The sequence below is a fragment of the Erythrolamprus reginae genome, chromosome Z (assembly GCF_031021105.1).
Source record: "Erythrolamprus reginae isolate rEryReg1 chromosome Z, rEryReg1.hap1, whole genome shotgun sequence".
Taxonomy (NCBI): domain Eukaryota; kingdom Metazoa; phylum Chordata; class Lepidosauria; order Squamata; family Dipsadidae; genus Erythrolamprus; species Erythrolamprus reginae.
The window spans coordinates 7731731-7752285 of NC_091963.1; the positions used below are offsets into that span (position 1 = coordinate 7731731).

The following is a 20555-nucleotide window of genomic DNA, read 5'->3' on the forward strand; positions in this document are numbered from 1 at the left end:
GAGGCAGCAGGAATACGGGACGCCGACGCCAATCGGAGACGGGCCATCTTCCTAAACTACTGCGGTCCAGAAATCCGCGCCCTCGCCCAAGGGTTAAAAGACAAGGCATTCATACAGGCTCTCTATTGCTTAACTAAAAACACGCAAAAACATTGTGATCCTCATGAGCATTGCATCAAAATACTCAGATCCTTTGAGGCAAATTTCTAAAACAAATTATGCTTTAGCAAATTAAACCCAGGACTGGAAGAAAACAAATGCAAGGGAATTTATCTGCCCAGGTTTAATCTAGTCTTGTTACAAAGCTTTTCCCACAACGGTATTTGAGTGGACTCCATCCATTGCTTAGTCAGCAAAAATAAAAATAAAAATAATAAAATAAATTACATCCGCAAGAAACGCCTTGTCCCCATTAATGACACTCTCTGGCATTTATTACTTTTGTTCTGGCCATTCCCAGCCCTGTTATGTTCCTCCAAGGCAATAGATACCCAAAGCCTAATAGATTTCACCCATCTTCACGATGTTGAAAGAATGGGCAAAAATATTGTTTTAATATTGGCAAGAATGACTTCACCTGCTCACCCTCGGGCTGGTGAATAGATGAAGGCTACATCAACCAAACAAGGAAATAAAACTTTATGAGGGAAGGGCCATAATTACACAAGGACAAGTAAAATAATTTTGCAAACCATTATTATAGAAACATAGAAGACTGACGGCAGAAAAAGACCTCATGATCCATCTAGTCTGCCCTTATGCTATTTCCTGTATTTTATCTCAGGATGGATATATGTTTATCCCAGCATGTTTAAATTCAGTTACTGTGGATTTATCAACCACGTCTGCTGGAAGTTTGTTCCAAGGATCTACTACTCTTTCAGTCAAATAATATTTTCTCACATTGCTTTTGATCTTTCCCCCAACTAACTTCAGATTGTGTCCCCTTGTTCTTGGGTTCACTTTCCTATTAAAAACACTTCCCTCCTGGACCTTATTTAACCCTTTGACATTGTTGTTGTTGTTGTTGTTGTTGTTATTATTATTATTATTATTATTATTATTATTATTATTAGCAACTTGCAAAGCTCCTGTAGCAGTACGGGTAGTCCTCGACTTACAGCAGTTTGTTTAGTGACCGTTTGAAGTTATAAAAGCACCGAATAAAAGTGACTTGTGACCATTTTGCACACTTTTGCACGACCATCGCAGTATCCCCATAGTCACGGAATCAAAATTCAGATGCTTGGCAACCAACTCATGTTCATGACAGCTGTAGTGTCTCACAATTATATGCTCATCTTTTGTGAGTTTCTTACAAGTAAAGTCGGATTCACTTAACAGCCGTGTTGCTAACTTAACAACTGCAGGGATTCACTTGAGGTCATAAAACGGGGCCACATATATTTTGGGTTCAGTTTTGGCCATAAGTCGAGGACCGCCTGTAGATAAAATCGGCTATCCGTGTGATCCTTTCTCTCTCTCTCCAAAGAGTAACAGAATAACAGAGTTTGAAGGGACTTCTAGTCCAGTGTTTCCCAATCTTGGCAACTTGAAGATATTTGGACTTCAACTCCCAGAATTCCCCAGCTGCTCAGACAGGAAAACCTATACCAGAAAACCTCTGCTCAGACAGGAAAACCTATACCAGTGATAGCAAACCCTTTTTTTTGTCAGGTGCCAAAAGAGTATGTGCATGCACTATTGCACATGTATGAGTGCCCACGCCCTTAATTCAATGCCTGGGGAGGGCGAAAACAGCTTCCCCCACCCTCTGGAGACCAAAAATGGCCTGTTTCCCAACTTCTGATGGGCCCAGTGGGCTCATATTTTGCCCTCTCCAGGCTACAAAGGCTTTCCTGGAGATAGAGGAGGGTAAAAATGCCCTCCCCCCCCCAGGAGGCTCTCTGGAAGCCAAAAACACCCCCCAAGAGCCTCTGTGCAAGCCAAAAATCAGCTGGCTGGCACACACATGCACATTGGAGCTGAGCTAGTGCAACGGCTCGTGTGCCAGCCGATATGGCTCTGCCTGTCACCTGTGCCACCCATGCCATAGCTTCGCCATCACTGACCTATACCATTTCACACAAATGGTTGCCCAGTCTCTAATTAAAACCCCCCAGTGATGGAGCATCTACAACTTCTGGAAACAAGTTGTTCCACTGATTATTTATTCATTCATTCATTCATTCATTCATTCATTCATTCATTCATTCCACTGGTTGATCGCTCTGACCGTCAGGAAGTTCTTCCTTACTTCTAGGTTGAATCTCTCCTCGGTCAGCTTCCAGCCGTTGTTCCTTGTCTGGCCCTCTGGTGCTCTGGAGAATAGAGTGGCCCCCTCCTCTCTGTGGCAACCCCTCATATACCTGTATACAGCTATCATGTCCCCTCTGCCCCTCCTTTTCTCTAGGCTATCCATGCCCAGTTCCCACAATCTCTCTTCGCAAGTCTTGATTTCAAGTCCCCTAATCATTCTCACTACCAGGAGATTTCTCTGTTCTGCTGGCACGTGAGCTGTTGCTGTGGCTCATCTCCAACATGAAAGTGTGTGCTGACCAGCTGATTTTTGGCTCACACAGAGTTTTTTGGGGGGGATTTCTGGCTTCCAGAGAGCTTCTGAGGTACCGGGGGGGGCGCATTTTTACCCTCTCCTGGCTCCAGTGAAGCCTTTGGAGCCTGGATAGGGCAAAACACGAGCCTACTGGGCCCACCAGAAGTTGGGAAACAGACCGTTTCCAGCCTCCAGAGGGCCTCCTGGAGGGCAGGGGAAGCTGTTTTTGCCCTCCCCAGGCATTGAATTATGGGTGTGGGCACTCGCGCATACACAATAGTGTGCGTGCATGCTCTTTCGGCACCCAAGGTAAAAAAAGTTTCACCATCACCGTTCTAGGTTGTTTCCATCCATTGCTTTTTTTCCTGCCTTCGTGTGCTTTGGAGACTGGGTTGACTCCCTCTTCTTTGTGGCAAGATTATAGTCACAAGTGGAGGACAACCTGTATAAGCTCTTCGAGGTTTACGTGAACGAAAAATAGTACACTCTTTGCTGCCCAATAGATAATTTCATTATAATCAAAAGGAGTTATACTGTTGCCCTAAAGCAGTGTTTCCCAACCTTGGCAACTTGAAGGTATTTGGACTTCAACTCCCAGAATTCCCCAGCCAGCGAATGCTGGCTGGGGAATTCTGGGAGTTGAAGTCCAGATATCTTCAAGTTGCCAAGGTTGGAAAACACTGCCCTAAAGGAAGGAAGATGAAGAAAAAAAAATCAAACTGTTTATCTATAGCATTATCAGTCTGTTTAGCTTGTCCTCTCAATAGACCTGGAACTCCCCATGTCTGTTCTCGTCCTCGATTGAACCTTGTGAACTGAAAACTACTTGTGCCTTTTTAGTATCTCAAGTGTGGAAGAGAACATGCAGGGTTTTATAAATGAATAGTACGCTGTTTGAAAACACGAGACCGCCCAGGCTGTACAACTGTTCCCTCTGGATCGTTGAGGATTTGGAACCAGAACTTCACACATTTTCAGAGAGTGAATTAAAATAAATGGTGAAGGACATCAAAATACAAGGGATGCCTTTGAGGACCTTGCTTTTTGAGCATTGCTAACACTGCTCAAAAAAAAATATAAAGGGAACACTTAAACAACACAATATAACTCCATGTAAATCAAACTTCTGTGAAATCAAACTGTCCACTTAGAAAGCGACACCGATTGACAATCCATTTCCCATGCTGTTGTGCACATTCAATTTTGTACAGAACAAAGTATTCCATGAGAATATTTCATTCATTCAGATCTAGGATGTGTTTTTTGAGTGTTCCCTTTATTTTTTTTGAGCAGTGTAGTTTTCCTGTGGAAAACTATTGATCGTATTTGTATGCCATTTTTCATCTGTTATTCTTATACAGGTTGTCCTCGACTTATGACTGTAATAGAGTCTGACCATTATGGTTGTAAGTCGTGAGGATCGTAAAGCAGATCATCAAAATTTACAGCTGTGCTGCCTCCGAACTGTTGTTCATAAAATCATGCATCATAATGTACTTCCTGTTAGTCACTACTTCACCTTTAACAACAACAACACAAGAGCATGCAATAGATACAAACTAAATGGATATCGCTCCAAACCAGACTGCAGAAAATACAATTTCAGCAATAGAGTGGTCAACGCCTGGAATTCACTACCAGACTCTGTTGTTTCTTCCCCCAATCCCAAAATCTTCAACCTTACACTATCTACAATAGACCTCTCCCCTTTTATTATTATTATTATTATTATTTATTGGATTTGTATGCCTATAAGAAGTCTGTAAGGGGCGTGCATAAGTTCGCCTTCGTGCCTACCGTTCCTGTCCTAATGTCTTTTTTATCTTTTCTATCTCTACTTTATACTTATGTTATCTTAATACGTACTAAAATACTAAACTTGTATGACAAATAAATAAATAAAATAATAATAAATAATATAAAATAAATTTCCAGACCTATGGCAGATGTTAACTGAGCACCACATTCATAAAGCGAACATGGTGACTGTTAATCAAAATCATTAATATTTTAGGGGGCATTTTGTTTTTTACTGAAATAAATACTAATTTTTAGTATTGGGGTAAAAATACTAATTTTTGGAAAAAAATATCATAAATCCCAGTCATGTAAACATGGGGTGCTCCAAGTAGCTGCAAATACAAGCTATTTGCTGAGTGTCCGAAATACAGCCACATTTTATTTTATTTATTTATTTTTATTTATTGTTAGAGTTGGAAGGGACCATGTGGGTCATCGAGTCCAAGCAGGAACCCTATAGCATCCTAGCACATGATTGTAGGGGCGCTCCTGACTGTAGGAACTTTGAAACCAAATCATAAATACTTTGAGAGAGAGGTGGGGTACGTGATAGCATCCAAGGGTTGCTAAGTGATTGGTTGTAAATTGAGGATTACCTGTAATAATAAGAATACAGGAATTCTTGCAGTGAAGGTCAGAGCTTAAAACATTTTTTTTAAAAAAATATTATTTTAACCTGTAGAGTTCTTATGTCTCTGGTTTCTCATGTTTAAAATTTTATGAAACATTGGGAAATCACTACAGATAGCCCTCAATTTAGGACCACAACTGAGCCCAAACTTTCTGTCCCGTTTTATGACCCTTTTGTCACCGTTCTTAAGCAAATCTCTGCAGTTATTAAACGAATATTGCAGTTGTTAAGCAAATCTGACTTCCCCATTGGCTTTGTGTGTTGGGAGCCAGCTGGGAAGGTTACAAAAGGTGATCACATGACCCTGGGAAAGTGAAACAGTCATGAGTACATGCCAGTTGCTAAGCAACCACATTTTGATCACTTGACCATGGTCGCAAGGGTGAAATCTGCTCATAAGTCATGTTTTCAATGCTTTTGATGTGGGATCAGAGTCCCCAATCCCCAGTTTGTGGACTTTCACCTGGTCTCAGCATGCCAGAAATGAAGTTGCGCAAACAAGCCAAGCCCTATCCGTGGGATGCGGGCAGCATGGGGCAAATCCATGTCCCCTCCAATCCATGGAAAAGGTTCTCCCCATGGAACCAGTCCCTGGTGCCCAAAAGGTTGGAGGCTGCTGCTTTAGAAAGGAAGCATTTAGCATTATGGTACATCAGAATTTCTATGGGAAGGGCAGCTGTTTTTCAAAAGCATCTGTAGCTCTGAAAGGATTTGGGACATCTGTACTAAATTGTGTTTAATACTAAACGAAGGACTGGTCACACCTTCGAGCAGAGGTGAAATGCTACTGGTTCAGCTCAATTTGCCCAAACCGGTAGTAAAAAATGCTACTAGCTTGGGTGAACCAATAATTTTTTTAAAATGCTACAGGTTCGGGCGAACTGGTATATCCGACAATCAGCTGTGTGACGATCAGCTGTGCCATGTGATCTAGATTAGCAGGATTTTCTGCTTTCTAACAAGTCTAAATCACATAGCACAGCTGATACCCCTTGCTGTTCTACTTACCTTTGCAGACTGTGATGGCTTCCAAATGCTCATTTTTCAATAGTGCCTGTGATGCGCATACACGCGCAAAGTGCACAGGAAGAGAAACTGGTAGCAGTCTGCAGAGAATTTCACCCCTGCAAATGAAAGGCATAGAAGTAAAAAGAAGTAGGACTGATCTGGCTCTAAATTTCAGTTCAAAGGAGGTTACTTAATATGATTCCATGACAAAACTTGGGAGTTCTTTGCTGGTCCTTAAATGTCTTGTGCCGTAAAGGCCGTGGACTGATAGCCGCTGCATTAGGTGCTTTGTGGGCAAATATAGGGTGCATTCCAAAAGTAATTTATTGAACATATTTGCACACAAACACTTAAAATTCTTCAAAGTACTGTCCTTGGGCCTCTACACATTTTTTCCAGTGACTCTGCCATGACCAGTATGTGCCATGGAAGGCGTCTTCGGGAACCTCTCGTAAGGTCATTGTCACAGCTGATTGGATCTCTTCTATGGATGAAAAACAGGTTCCCTTTAGGGCTGGGAACAAAAAGAAGTCTGCTGGGGCAACGTCAGGACTATAGGAGTGGGTGGGACAGCGTTGGCACCTGGTGTTTGGACAGGAACTCGTGGACTTGTAGCGCGTTGTGGCCAGGTGCGTTTTTTGTCCATAGAAGAGATCCAATCAGCCATGATGAAGGCAGCAATACAGCACTCTACCTGCTATGCCACCCCGGCTCATTATGACAGGTCTTCTAGCTTTGACAATCTTTTAACATATTTTTATCTTTTCCTCCTCATTCCTTTGTCAGCAGGAAAATAGAAGAGGTTTTGAATAGGGGTTTTCCACATCCCTTCTGCTGAGTTAACTCTGAGTAATAAGATGCGGGGTAGTCTGTAAAATGAAACTCCCGTATTTAAAAAAAATATATATGATGCTTGTTTTAATCCCATTATTATTACTATTGATATTTTCAGTTGCCAGATGCTCTCTTAACAGTCGCATTTTGGGGTCGATTGTTGGGATTCATATTTGGAACAATATGTATGATTAAAAAATAATATTTTTTGGGGGGAGAAAACACTTTTGTAGTAGTTCATTTTATAACTGGGGGAATTCCCCCCCCCCAAGTTTTGCATGCATTCATGCATACATATATAAAAAGGGTGAAGGGCTAAGTTTAAATAAGCCACTAATTGACAGAACGTCGACTGCATGTGTGAAGAAGATTCTAATTTAATACCTAGCCTCCCCAGAGAAGAAGAAAATAAAAGAAGAAACAGATGGAAATTGTATTTCTTGCTCCAAAGAAATTCCCTCCTAGCCTTTTATGTAGAACAGGTGGGCGAGAGACTTTAAGCATTAATTGTTATAATTAGATATAATTAGATTATGAATTTGTTATACAAAAATTGTTGAATTCTTTCATAACGGCTCTGTAGTTTGGCTGCAATAAATTGACTAATCTTGAATTTTGCATTACAGTTAAATATATGTTACACATGTAGTCCTCGACTTACAACCACAACTGAGCCCAAAATTTATGTTGCAAAGCAAGACAGTTGTTAAGTGAGTTTTCTCCACTTTACAACCTTTCTTGACTTTAAGTGAAACATTACAGTTGTTAAGTTAGTAGCAGGGTTGTTAAACCTGGCTCCTCCATTGACTTTGATTGTCAGAAGGTCACAAAGTGTAATCACATGTCCCCTGAGACATGGCAGCTGTCATAAATATGAGTCAATTGCTATGTGTCTGAATTTTAAATCACGTGACAAATGGTCATAAGTCATTTTTTCTCAGTGCCGTTATAACATCAAACTGTCACTAAACGAACTGCTGTAAGTCAAGAACTACTTGTAGTCACTATAATTAGGGCTTTTTCAATTTCCAAGCATTAGGGGGGTGCTCAAAAGTTGTGATAAGTCTTGGAGATTGTAAAGATGTTTTGGTTACCTTAATATAATTTAGATGTACTTGGTAAGTAACTACACAAATATCATAACTTTTTAATGTGTGTTTGTTTCATTAATATGGTGTTTTATTGTAACTGGGAAGCCTGACAATATTTATTTATTTATTTATTAAATTTGTATGCCCTTTATTGGGATAAAAAGATCAAAGGTATTAATTGATTTGGTATTAACTGATTTCCTGCATTCCTTTTTAACTTCAAAAACTTAGATCCTTTCCTAGGAATCTTCAAATCGCTAACCATTTTGGAAGAAATTTAGTTATGTTCTTATGTTGGAAAGTGAATTATAATGTAAAAAGATTCATAAAAAATTTCCTCATTCTTTTTACTTTCATAGCAGCTACAAATCCCTAAACTCATGTATTATTTTGACTTGTTTGGTCTCCACCTCTTCAATTCTTGATATTTAAAATGTGTAAAACATGGGTTTATTAGGTTATATGTAGACTGTAGCTGCTCAGGGTCCTTTTAACATCATACAGATTTCGACATATTCCCTATACAATAGGAAAATTTTGAAACAGTGGGTTTTTTGTTTTTGTTCACCAATCTGTGATTATAGGCAGATGGAGGGTGAGAGCTGGGGAAAGTTAATTCCTTTTTGTTCTGTAGTAAACTTCATTTTTACAATTACCTTGATCCAAAAATCTTTTCCAGTCACATTGCCTCATCCTATTCCAAGGCCAAGACTTTAAGTGATGGTTTTTGTGTTTTTTGCAATAGAATACTGGTTTTCACTTTCATTATCCTCAGATTATCTACATATCTAATGGTCTTAGTACTTTGTTTTTCCCAAAATAAGACATCCCCTGAAAATAAGCCCAATCAGGCGTTTGAGTGCATGGCACTAAGGCCAAGGGCTTATTTCAGGGTTCAAAAAAATAAGACAGGATCTTATTTTTGGAGAAACACGGTAGTCCTCCACTTATAACTACAATTGAGCCCAGCATTTTCACTGCTTAGCAAAAGAGTTGTTGTTAAGTGAGTTTTACCCTATTTTACCACTTGTTGTTGGCCTTCCTACGGACTTTAACTTGTCAGAAGATCACAAAAACTGATCAGTAATCATCTTAAATATATGCCAGTTGTCAAGCATCAGAATTTTGACCATGCGACCATGGGGATGTTGCAACTGTCCTAAGTGTGAAAAATGGCCATAAATCTCTGACTGTAACTTTGACCAGATACTAAATTAATGGTTATAAGTTGAGGACTACCTGTAAGGTTGGGCAAGCAAGAGAAATCACCTAGCACTACTGATCTTCCTTCTGCTTATCTGCAGAAAAATTACGTGAGTAATTCATGGACCAATTAAACAGATCTTTGCATAGGAGACCACCCACCATCTCTTAAGAATTCTGTGCAATTGCCTTGAGCTTCACCATGGAAGAAAATGGAATATGGAAACATAATAAACAGATCTGTTTTAAATAGGTGGTTTGCATGGGCTACTCCAGCATCCAAACATAGAACAGAAATATCCGTAGTCCCCAGGTATTTTAGCAGCTGACCTACAGAAAATCAATGCAGCTGAGATTTGCCAAGGCAGAAAAGCCCTTTACCCAATTCTGGTATAATCAGTGCACCAACTTTAAGATAATAGAATAACAGAGTTGGAAGGGACCTTGGCGGTCATCTAGTCCAACCCCCTGCATGAGCAGGTGACCCTATGCTATTTCAAAGCAAGCCTGGCCCATTTTGAGACAATTTAAGGCAGTTCCTTAGCTATGTATACTTTGCTGAGTGTTTCCAAATAATTTTGGCTTAATTCAACAGGTTTGTAAGAAAATTGATCAGACTAGGTAAAAAAAAAATTCATACTTTGAAATGTTAGGCTACTGACAGGTTTTTTTTAAAATAAATAAAAACTGTTTCATATAACCAGGTAAGAAGCCCTGATAATTACATATCTGGTCTCAGCCTCAAGTGACTATTTTTTTCCCCTGTCCTCCCCTTCCCTTCTTTCTCTTCTTTTTCTCTTCTTTTGCTGTCCTTGTTTTGCTGTCATGGTCTTCTACTTCTTCTTCTTCTTGTCTGAAACTTTCCTTGTTTACAGATACATAACTGAATTTGTGGACCTGGGCAATGTCTCAGCCTTACGAACATTCAGAGTTCTCCGGGCGCTGAAAACAATCTCAGTCATTTCAGGTGAAAACAAAAAATTATAATGGGGTTAAAGACTTGGGATGCACCCAGTAAAGATTAAGGGCCATTCCCCCGTAGCAAAATGGCCGCCGGTAGGATATGGTTTTGCATGGATGAGTAAGGGAAACAGAGCAAACTGTCAATAGAATGTTTTTTGACGCGGCCCTCTCATCCACTCCCTCAAAATTTATTTTGTGGTGAGCATAAGACATTTTTGTGGATTTAAAATATCTGGATGGAACTTTTTTCCCTCAGGTCAGTCTTATGACTATACAGGTATGTCCGTGCTGTTTTCCAAAGTGATTTGCTATTGTCTCCTTTCTAGGGTTAAGAAAGAAGGGCCCACCCTACAATGCCGAGAAAGCTTTCGTGGCCAAGGCAGGATTAGAACTCAGAGTCCCTCAGCTCCAGACTAGGATCTTCCTCACAGCTCCTCAATAGCTCTGGGCTGATAGGGTGTGTCAGGTCCAAAGTTCTCAGTCCCCTCATTTATTGTGAATGGGGGAAAAGGTGACTACTTGGTTCTTCTCCTTATGTCTTTCTCAGCATCTCTAATGAGAGAAAGATAGATAGATAGATAGATAGATAGATAGATAGATAGATAGATAGATAGATTGATAGAAATAGATGATAGATAGATAGAAACAGATGATAGATAGATAGATAGATAGATAGAAATAGATGATAGATAGATAGATAGATAGATAGAAATAGATGATAGATAGATAGATAGAAACAGATAGATAGATAGAAACAGATGATAGATAGATAGATAGAAACAGATGATAGATAGATAGATAGATAGATAGATAGATAGATAGATAGAAAGAAATAGATGAGATAGATAGATAGATAGAAACAGATGATAGATAGATAGATAGATAGATAGATAGATAGATAGATAGATAGATAGATAGATAGATAGATAGATAGACAGAGAGACAGACAGAACGGACTGGTCAAAATCATGCAATTGACTTCTGCTCTGAGATATGATTCAAACCCAAGTTTTTATGTTTCTAGTCCAGCGGTCTCCAAACCTGGCAATTTTAAGACTTGTGGATTTTAACTCCCAGAATTCCTCAGCTAGCCATATTGGCTTAGAAATCCTAGCAGCCGAAGACCATAAGTTTTAAAAGTTGCCAAATTTGGAGACCCTTGTCCTAGTCCAACACCTTAAACTACTAGCCCAAATTGTACCTCTTTGAAATATGACTTGCAAAGAATATCCTCCAGCAATACAGTTGATGAGTCAATTCAGTATTTTAAACCTTGCACTTGCTAGGAAAAACAGAACAAAAATACTAAAATAGGTCCAGTACGCTGGGGGGGAAAATATTTTCCATGATATTGGAGGTAGATTGCAAAAATATGACACTCCCTTTGGAAAAAGTAAGATCCTCCAATAAAATTAATTTGCAGGCTAAAGGCTATTTATATTTATAAATATTTGTATTTATCTAAACTTGCTTTTTATAGAGGAAAAAGAGAGAGATGAATCTTGTTTTGTTTTATTACTTTGTTGACTCTGAGATGCGTTGGACTACAATACCCATCATCAGTTGAGAGGATGTTGGAAGGCTGGATTCATCTTTCTTGAGCATTTTAGATTAAACTGAGCTGGATCTGGGCACAATCCACAAGTGCCTTTTTTCCCCAGAAACTCCAATTGAGGCAAATATAATAGTGCAGTCTTCTTATAAAAGTTTTTAAACTTTCCAGTGGTGCCAGCTCCCCTCTTTGACATCCTCTCACTTGCCTTATTTTAGTTAAATATGAAGGCAATTCCATTTTTTCCCCTTGCCCCTCCTTATGAAATTTAGTTATGAATGCTTTTATCTTTCTGTCTCCTTTTCCCCTCTTCCCACCCTTTAAATTGGCAGTGGAATGTACTGTACTGTAAAAGTGAAACAATGGGGAAAAATAAATATGCCATAGACTGGGCTTCTTCAGCCTTAGTGTTTAACATCGTGCACCTGCATGGCCAGGTAGAGAAGAATGTCAAAACAGCCAACCCAGCACACGACAAATTTTGTGTACATCACCACAGTTCAGCTCAAAATTTCCAAGACAGTAAAGTAAGGTTTTGCCTCATTTTATCACCTTTCTTGCCGTAGTTGTTAAGTGCATCACTGCCGTTGTTAAGTTAGTAATTGGTTGTTAAGTGAATCTGGCTTCTCTGTTGAATTTGCTTGTCAGGAGGTCACAAATGTTCTCCCAGGGCATCTAACCATCATAAATATATGCTAGTTGCCAAGCATATATTTATTGGAAACTTGCTGAATTTTAATCACATGACTTTAGGGATGCTGCAACAGTCATAATTGTGAAAAACAGTCAATATCAATATCAACTTTATTTGATTAGTCAATCGACCATATCAAAGCGAGGAAAAGGACCATATCGGTCGTCATAAAACTGACTGGTTAAAATGCAATAAAATTGGCTAAAATACAGGGAATTTGAATAAATAATAAGTTAAAATGCAGTATAATATGCTAAAATTGAGTAGTAAAACATGAGAATATAACTCGTGCAAAGGACTATATTAAACAAATCTAAGATACTGATATAAAATATTCTTAAGTGAGTTCATCTCCTTTGCATGCCACCCCAATATGTTCTATAAAACGTATTCTCATCTGAACAGCCATGACTATAAACTTAGCGGTTCTAGAAACTACATATATATTTGTACCCTGAAGAAAATATGATAATTGTTTATTACAGTCCCAGTGTATGATTTTGTCAAGTAGGGGCTGTAAATACTGAGGTCTTACTGAGGAGTATAGTTTACAATGTTAGCAATAGCACTTTTTTAACAGAGCCAGCCTATTGCCCCCACGATCGGGGTCCTCATTTGACCCACCTCGGAAGGATGGAAGGCTGAGTCAACCTTGAGCTGGTGGTGAGATTTGAACCGCTGACCTATAGTCAGCTTCAGTGGCCTGCAGTACAGCACTCTACCTGCTGCGCCACCCCAGCTCATTTGTTCAATACCTTTAAAGCCCTACATGGCTTAAGACCAGATTATGTATGGGACCACACATCCTGTCACCTCCCAGCGGTCGCTTAGGGCCCTCAAAGTTCATCTATTCAGGTTTCCCTTGGCCAGGCAGTGTTGGCTGGCGGAACCATGTGGGAGGGCCTTCTCTGTGGTGACTCCGGCTCTGTGGCATCAACTCCCCTCTCCCATGAGATCTGCACAATCCCAACCCTCCTGGCCTTCCGAAAGGCCGTAAAAACATGGCTTTTCTGGCAGGCTTGGAGCCGGTGAATGGTTCCATCTTGTCCCGGCTGAATGGTTGAATGTTTTAAAATTAAGGGTTTTAAAAAATTGTTTTATCATTTTTATGTTGCTGTTAGCCGCCCAGAGTCTGTAAGGAGTTGGATGCCATACCAATCACAATAATAAATAAATAAATAAACATCATCATGAGGTTACCTAGTTGATAATGAAAGGTCTGCAAAAAGACCAATAATAATAATAATAATAATAATAATAATAATAATAATAATACAACAAACCCCTACCAAGCACAGAGAGCTCCAAGAACCCCATACCGATGAGCTCTTTAAGCAGTGGTCATTTCTTTGGTGAGATCAAAGTTTGTAGATCAAAGAATCATAAAATTGGAAGAGATTTTCGTGGTCTTCTAAGCCAAGCATTTGCCCATGGCCGGAGTTCTTACTGGTTGATTGATCTTTTCTACAAATTCTCCAGTGATTGAGTACCCACCCCAAAACTCTGGGAGGCAAGCTATTCCACTGTTTTTGTTTTAAACCTGGGTGTACACATAATCATTGACATACTATCGTAATTGAGCCCAAAATTTCTAAGTGAGGCAGTTGTTAAGTGAAAATTGCCCCATGTTATGACTTTTCTTGCCACAGTTGTTAAGTTACTAACAGACTCAACCAGTTTCCTTCTTGATCACGGAGTTGGACTAGAAGAATTCTGATTGATTTGATTTGATTGATTGATTGATTAAATGTATCTGGCTTCCATATTGACTTTGCTTGTTAGTTGAGACACCGCAACCATCAAAGATATGAATCTGTCGGAATGATATGAATCGAGTTGGACTAGAAACATAGAAACATAGAAACATAGAAGACTGACGGCAGAAAAAGACCCCATGGTCCATCTAGTCTAGAAGAATTCTGATTGATTTGATTTAATTGATTGATTGATTGATTGATTAAATGTATCTGACTTCCATATTGACTTTGTTGTTAGTTGAGACATTGCAACCATCAAAAATATGAATTAGTTGGAATGATATGAATCTAGTTGGACTAGAAGAATTCTGATTGATTTGATTGATTGATTGATTGATTGATTGATGTATCTGGCTTCCATATTGACTTTTCTTGTTAGAAGGTTGCAAAAAGTGATCAGATGACCCTGAGACGCTGCAATCATCAAAGATATGAATCTGTTGAAATGATATGAATCTAGTTGGACTAGAAGAATTCTGATTTATTTGATTGATTGATTGATTAAATGTACCTGTCTTCCATATTGGCTTTGCTTGTTAGAAGGTTGCAAAAGGTGATCAGATGACCCTGAGACACTGCAACCATCAAAGATATGAATCTATTGGAATCTAGTTGGACTAGAAGAATTCTGATTGACTTGATTGATTGATTGATGTATCTGGCTTCCATATTGACTTTGCTTGTTAGAAGGTTCAAAAAGTGATCACATGACCCTGAGACATTGCAACCATCAAAGACATGAATCTGTTGCCAAGTGTCAGAATTTTGTTCATGTGAACATGGGAATGCTCTAAGGGTCATAAGTGTTAAAAATGGTCATGTCACTTTTTTCAGTGCCATTGTAACTTCGAATAGTCACTAAGTGAACTGTTGTAAATCAAGGACTGCCTGTATTTATTTCCAAAGAGTGTATTCTCCCACAGTTTATCTGATCAGATCCAACTTTTTTTACTTCGATGAGAGATCACCAAATCCATTTGATAATTCAGTCTGAAGGGAAATCCAACAGTTAAGACTTTATTAATAATAATGATAACAACAACAACAGCAGCAATAATAATAATAATAATAATAATAATAATAATAATAATAATAATAATTTATTAGATTTGTATGCCGCCCCTCTCCGCAGACTCGAAACATGGAAGCTGACCTACTTATACATACCCAGACATATTTCAATATTACCAATGTTAAGGAGTCTGCAGAGTGATCTCTGAGTTATTAAGGATACGCATACTCAGAGGAAACGTGGATTTCTAGCAGATAACTAGCGGATAGCCCAAAGATACAAGAAATGGTTCAGAAATACAATCCAGATACATTAAGTGTATAAAATATTATTTACTTTGGCAAATATCTTAGTCAAGAAGAGTCCTAGTCATACACAGTTAAATCAGTCAATACGTATACAAAACAATGAGTCTTACTTGTTTAGATTTCAAATACATAAGCCAGCATTTAACACACAGTTCCCATTACAGCAGTTGCAGAGTAAATAACAGAAATAGCAGAGAGAGTCAGAGAGAGAGAGAATCACGCTTCTGGCTCCCTCTTGTGGCAATCTCCAACACTAACTCTTAAAGCTATAGTGTTTTAATATATTTAAACATACATTGTCAGTTTGCTTATGTATATTGCCAAACTCAACCAGTTATGTACATAGTACTAACAACCAATCATAATTTAGTTTGTTGACTTTCCATAGATATACCCTTGGAGGTTGGAGACCTGTCAGAAGGTCACAAAAGGCGATTGCATGATCCCTGGGACATTTCAACCGTCATAAGTATGAATCAGTTTCCAAGTGTCTGGTTTTTGATCACATGCCCATGGGGTAGTAGCAGTATTCCTGTGGGTGAAAAATGGTCATCCATGACTTTTTTCCAGCACAGTTGTAACTTTGAATGGTCATTAAACAAATAGTTCTAAGCCAAGGACTACTTGTAATTTCTCCCGTACAAATTATTTATTTATTCTGAGAGTTCTAGCCCCACTTTCCTACAGATTCTCAAGGCAATGTATTTTATCTTTTCCACCAACCTGTTGGAAAGCAATGAGACACAGTGACTGGCCACTGATCTATTATTATCTGTTCTCTTGTCTGTTTGTGACTGTCTGTCTTGATGGTCCATTTTGCTCTTGGTTGTGTGTCTCAGGCTGGGAAAGCAACATAGCCCACTGCAAAAGTAGGCTGTGGGTGTGACATAATCTTTCAAGTGGTTCGAGACAAATGATTTCCCTTAAAACTTTCTCCAAATCGTGAAGTAGATTCACAATCCATTGAATCAACTTCACAATCCTGTCAGAACTTCCAAATTATTCTGCATCTCCTCAAATTATCCTTCTGTAATCACATTCTTCTCTCTTTTGTGGAATATCTCAGGATGAAAGATTGTATTAGAATGCATGTCTCTACATCAATTGGATTATCTCCATGGGATAAAATAGAACAGAACAGTAACTAAATTTCTGCATGTAATGATAATTGTAGTGCACCTGTCAGTGTTAATTAAATAGGAAGTTCTATCAGTACTGTGGGTGGTACTTACAACCCCTCACCTTTTATTCCAGAAATACCTCTAGGATACATCATTAATTTTGATAAAAACACCTTAATTTGCTTCCCTCCGTCTAGAATTATTCAGGTGGGAAATTTTTGTTTAATGAATTCTTTGAAAATCAATACTTTTTTTTTTTAATCTAAAGGGAGAATTTGTTAGCTGCTGTTATTTTGGCACAAAGCTCACATAATCCCTGTTGGTCATAATACCCTATTCTCACATCACAGTTAACTGGGTCAATGGAGGGTTAGTACATTTTGGGAACATCAAAAAGAGATCAGTTGACCTAGTCAGATAGCCCACAAAGGATTAGATTTATCCTCAAACAGAGTTAAATTAACTCCCCCAGACCAAAACTCTGTCCACCTTATACAAACCCATCCTGCAGAATTAACTCCCAAAGACTAATTTCCATGGAGGCTGAGCGAAAATGAAAGGGGTTTTCTTTTTTTACACTATTTGTTTCTATCTTTATTTCTTTTCCTCTTATCCTTTTATCCACAATTGGAATAGTAGAAAAGTGTCGAAAGTAGATAGGAAGTAGTTATAGCTCATTAATCTAATTGTACCATCAGAGATTTCCAGAGTATTGGAATTAATTTTAAACTGGTTAGCACCTAAGTCTAATAAAATAAATATTTTCCCACATCAATGAAAAATAAAAAGGGAAATAGTAAAAGTTGGGTCCATGAAATCTTACTAGGCTCCTTCATGGCGGTTGAGGGACATAAAAGATGAAAATCTATTCTACTGAGAATGGGGTTGGCTGCAGTGGTGGTTGCTACCGGTTTGCCCAAGTGAACCAGTAGTGGCAGCGGGGGGCTCTGTCCACCTGAACATAATCATATACGATCTGCATATGCGCAGAAGGTTCTGTGCATGTGCAGAAGCACCGTGCATGAGTGAAGCAAGTGCATGAGAGCATTCACAGTTCCGAACTGGTAGCAAAGGTAAGTGACCGGATAAGATGAGATCAGTGCAAGTAGCCCTTAATTTACAGACCACAATTGAACCCAGAATTTCTTTTACTAAGTGAGACAGTTGTTAGTTTCCCCCCGTTTTGCAATCTTCCTTGCCACAGTCTTCTAACAACCATCGCAGTTGTTAATTTAATAGCATGGTTGTTAAGTGAATCTGGCTACCCCGTTGATTCTGCTTTTCAGAAGGGGAATCACATGATCCCTGGAACCATCGGGGATGTTGCAATGGTCAAGGGTGTGAAAAATGGTAGTAATTTACTTATTTTTCCACTGCCATTGTAATGTCGATTGGTCATTAAATGAGTGGTTGTAAGTAAGGAGCCAGCATGTAAACACACACACACATACAGTGGTACCTCTGCTTGAGAACTTAATTCGTTTCGTGAACAGGTTCTTAAGTAGAAAAGTTTGTGTAAGAAGAAGCAATTTTTCCCACAGGAATCATTATAAAAGCAAATAATGCATGCGATTGGGGAAACCACAGGGAGGGTGGAGGCCGTTTCCTCCCAGGAGATTCCTAGAGAGGCCCCACGAAGGTTTCTCCCTGGCTCTTCCGGCCCTGTTTCCTCCCAGGAGATTCCTAGAGAGGCCCCACGGAGGCTTCTCCCTGACTTTTCCGGCCCTGTTTCCTCCCAGGAGATTCCTAGAGAGGCTCCAAGGAGGCTTCTCCCTGACTTTTCTGGCCCTGTTTCCTCCCAGGAGATTCCTAGAGGCTTCCTAGAGCCCCACAGAGATTCCTAGAGCCCCACAGAGGCTTCTCCCTGACTTTTCTGGTTACAGTTTCAGAGGCTCAGGTTTGTAAGTGAAAAATAATTCTTGAGAAGATGCAAAAAAATCTTGAACACCTGGTTCTTATCTAGAAAGGTTCACAAGTAGAGGCGTTTGTAGGTAGAGGTACCACTGTACTAAAATTCTCATTGTATTCTCAACCTAAGCCCTTTGCTTAATGCTATGTTTGGTTTATTTGTCTGTGGCTCAGAGAATTGTACCTATTCAAGCCATTTGGTTAATTTATGGTTGAACGGCTAGTGTGCACTAGAAAATGAGTTAATTCAGCAGCCGAGTTAAGGTGTTTTCTGGTGCATCCGGCCAGGAAGAAGCTGTTTCCAGCACTTTCAAGAATGTGATCACAGAGGATGGGGTCATTCAGGCATTGTCTGCCTCTTCTTTCTCCTCTGAAATGTTTATTAGCTATTTTGTCACTGTTACTGTCTATTGATTTCGTGTCAACCTTTTTGCTGTACAAAATGCTGAGCAGTTTTTATTGCTTTCTCAGCCACAGGTAAGGCAGGTTCACCAGTATTTGTTTCCACCAATAGGAAGGTGAGGTAGCAGATGTGAATATTTGCCACCAGTGAATATCCTACCACATTGATCTGTCCCTTGTGTGGAATAATAATAACCTACTATTTGCAATATTTACTATTGCAGGATTGTGCATGAAAGCCATTCCTACTAATCTGCTTGAAATCCTTCCTGTCCCAAATTCCACTTTGGCTGATATCAGCTTAAAAAAAACAACAACAGTTAAATAACTTTCTACAATACACAGGTGCATAATTCATTATTAGGAATCCTGCTTTGCCCCAAGAAAATCCAAGGATTGAAATCTAACAAACAAACATTTATGCAATGTCAAGGCTGAGATAAACTCCAAGAGTTTTGATCTACTGTGGAATTTTGATAGTATACAAGCTATCAAAGTTGCAACCAAAGTACAGTCAAGTAGTCCTTGACTTACAACTTTTCATATGTAGTGACCATTCGAAGTTACAACGGCATCTAAAAAGTGACATACCTAATTGTTTTTCACATTTTTGACAATCGTAGCATCCTCAATGGGTCATGTGACCAAAATTTAGATGTTTGGCAACTGACTCGATTGTCCCAAGGTAATGAGATGACCTTTCGTGATCTTCTCCCTAGCTAAGTCAATGGGGAAGCCAGATTCAATGGACAGCCGTGGTACTAATGTAACAACTGGCAGTAATCCACTTAACAAAGGTGTCAAGAAAAGTTGTAGAATGGTGTAAAAACTCACCCATCAAATTTCTCACTTCGCAACAGGAATTTTTGTGCTCGATTTTTATCGTAAGTCGGGGAGCATCTATATTATCTGTCTAACAATGTATTTCAGGACTTTTGGGAAAGAGCCAAATGTGTCTGTGTTTTATAAGACCAACAAGGAAACCCCAATTTATTTAACTTTATTATTTATTTATTTATTTAATTTTATTATTTATTTATTTAATTTTATTATTTATTTATTTAATTTTATTATTTATTTATTTAATTTTATTATTTATTTATTTAATTTTATTATTTATTTAATTTTATTATTTATTTATTTGTTTGTTTGTTTGTTTGTTTGTTTGTTTGTTTGTTTGTTTGTTTGGCTTCTATGCCACCCAGTCCTGAAGGACTCAGGGCAGCTTACAATAATGTAAAAATACAAATACAGTAAAAAAAGAAGTCAAATATGGAAAACCAAAAATTCTTAAATCCCAATTTAAAAACCCATAACTCAATCAATCCAGACAACATACATAAGTACCATTCAATATCATTTGGCCATGAAGATGTCAGTTTTATGGCCCCCAGGCCTGCTGGCAAAGCCAGGTCTTCATGGACTTTTGGAAGGCCAGTAGGGTGAGAGCAGTACGGACATCGGGGTGGGGTGGGGAGCTGGCTTCATAAAGCTGGGGTGGACACAGAGAAGGCCCTACCCCGTGGTCTGGTCAACCTGCATTGCTTAGTTCAGTGTTTTTCAACCAGTGTGCCGTGGCACACTAGTGTGCCGCGAGACATGGTCAGGTGTGCCACGAAGCTCAGAGAGAAAGAAAGCAAGAGAGAGAGAAAGCAAGAAAGAGAGAGAGAGAGAAAGAGAATAAGAGAGAGAGAAAGAAAGCAAGAGAGAGAGAACA

The 20555-nt window shown here is 39.0% G+C and overlaps 1 protein-coding gene across 2 annotated transcripts in view; it reads left to right on the forward strand.

The window, feature by feature from the left end:
- LOC139154386 (sodium channel protein type 5 subunit alpha-like) overlaps positions 1–20555 on the forward strand; it is a 408716-nt gene that overhangs the window by 65766 nt on the left and 322395 nt on the right. For both annotated transcript variants that reach the window (XM_070728917.1, XM_070728916.1), the window contains exon 5: positions 9997–10088. In XM_070728917.1, coding sequence (XP_070585018.1) covers positions 9997–10088 — 92 coding nt within the window. The remainder of the gene's footprint in view (positions 1–9996; positions 10089–20555) is intronic.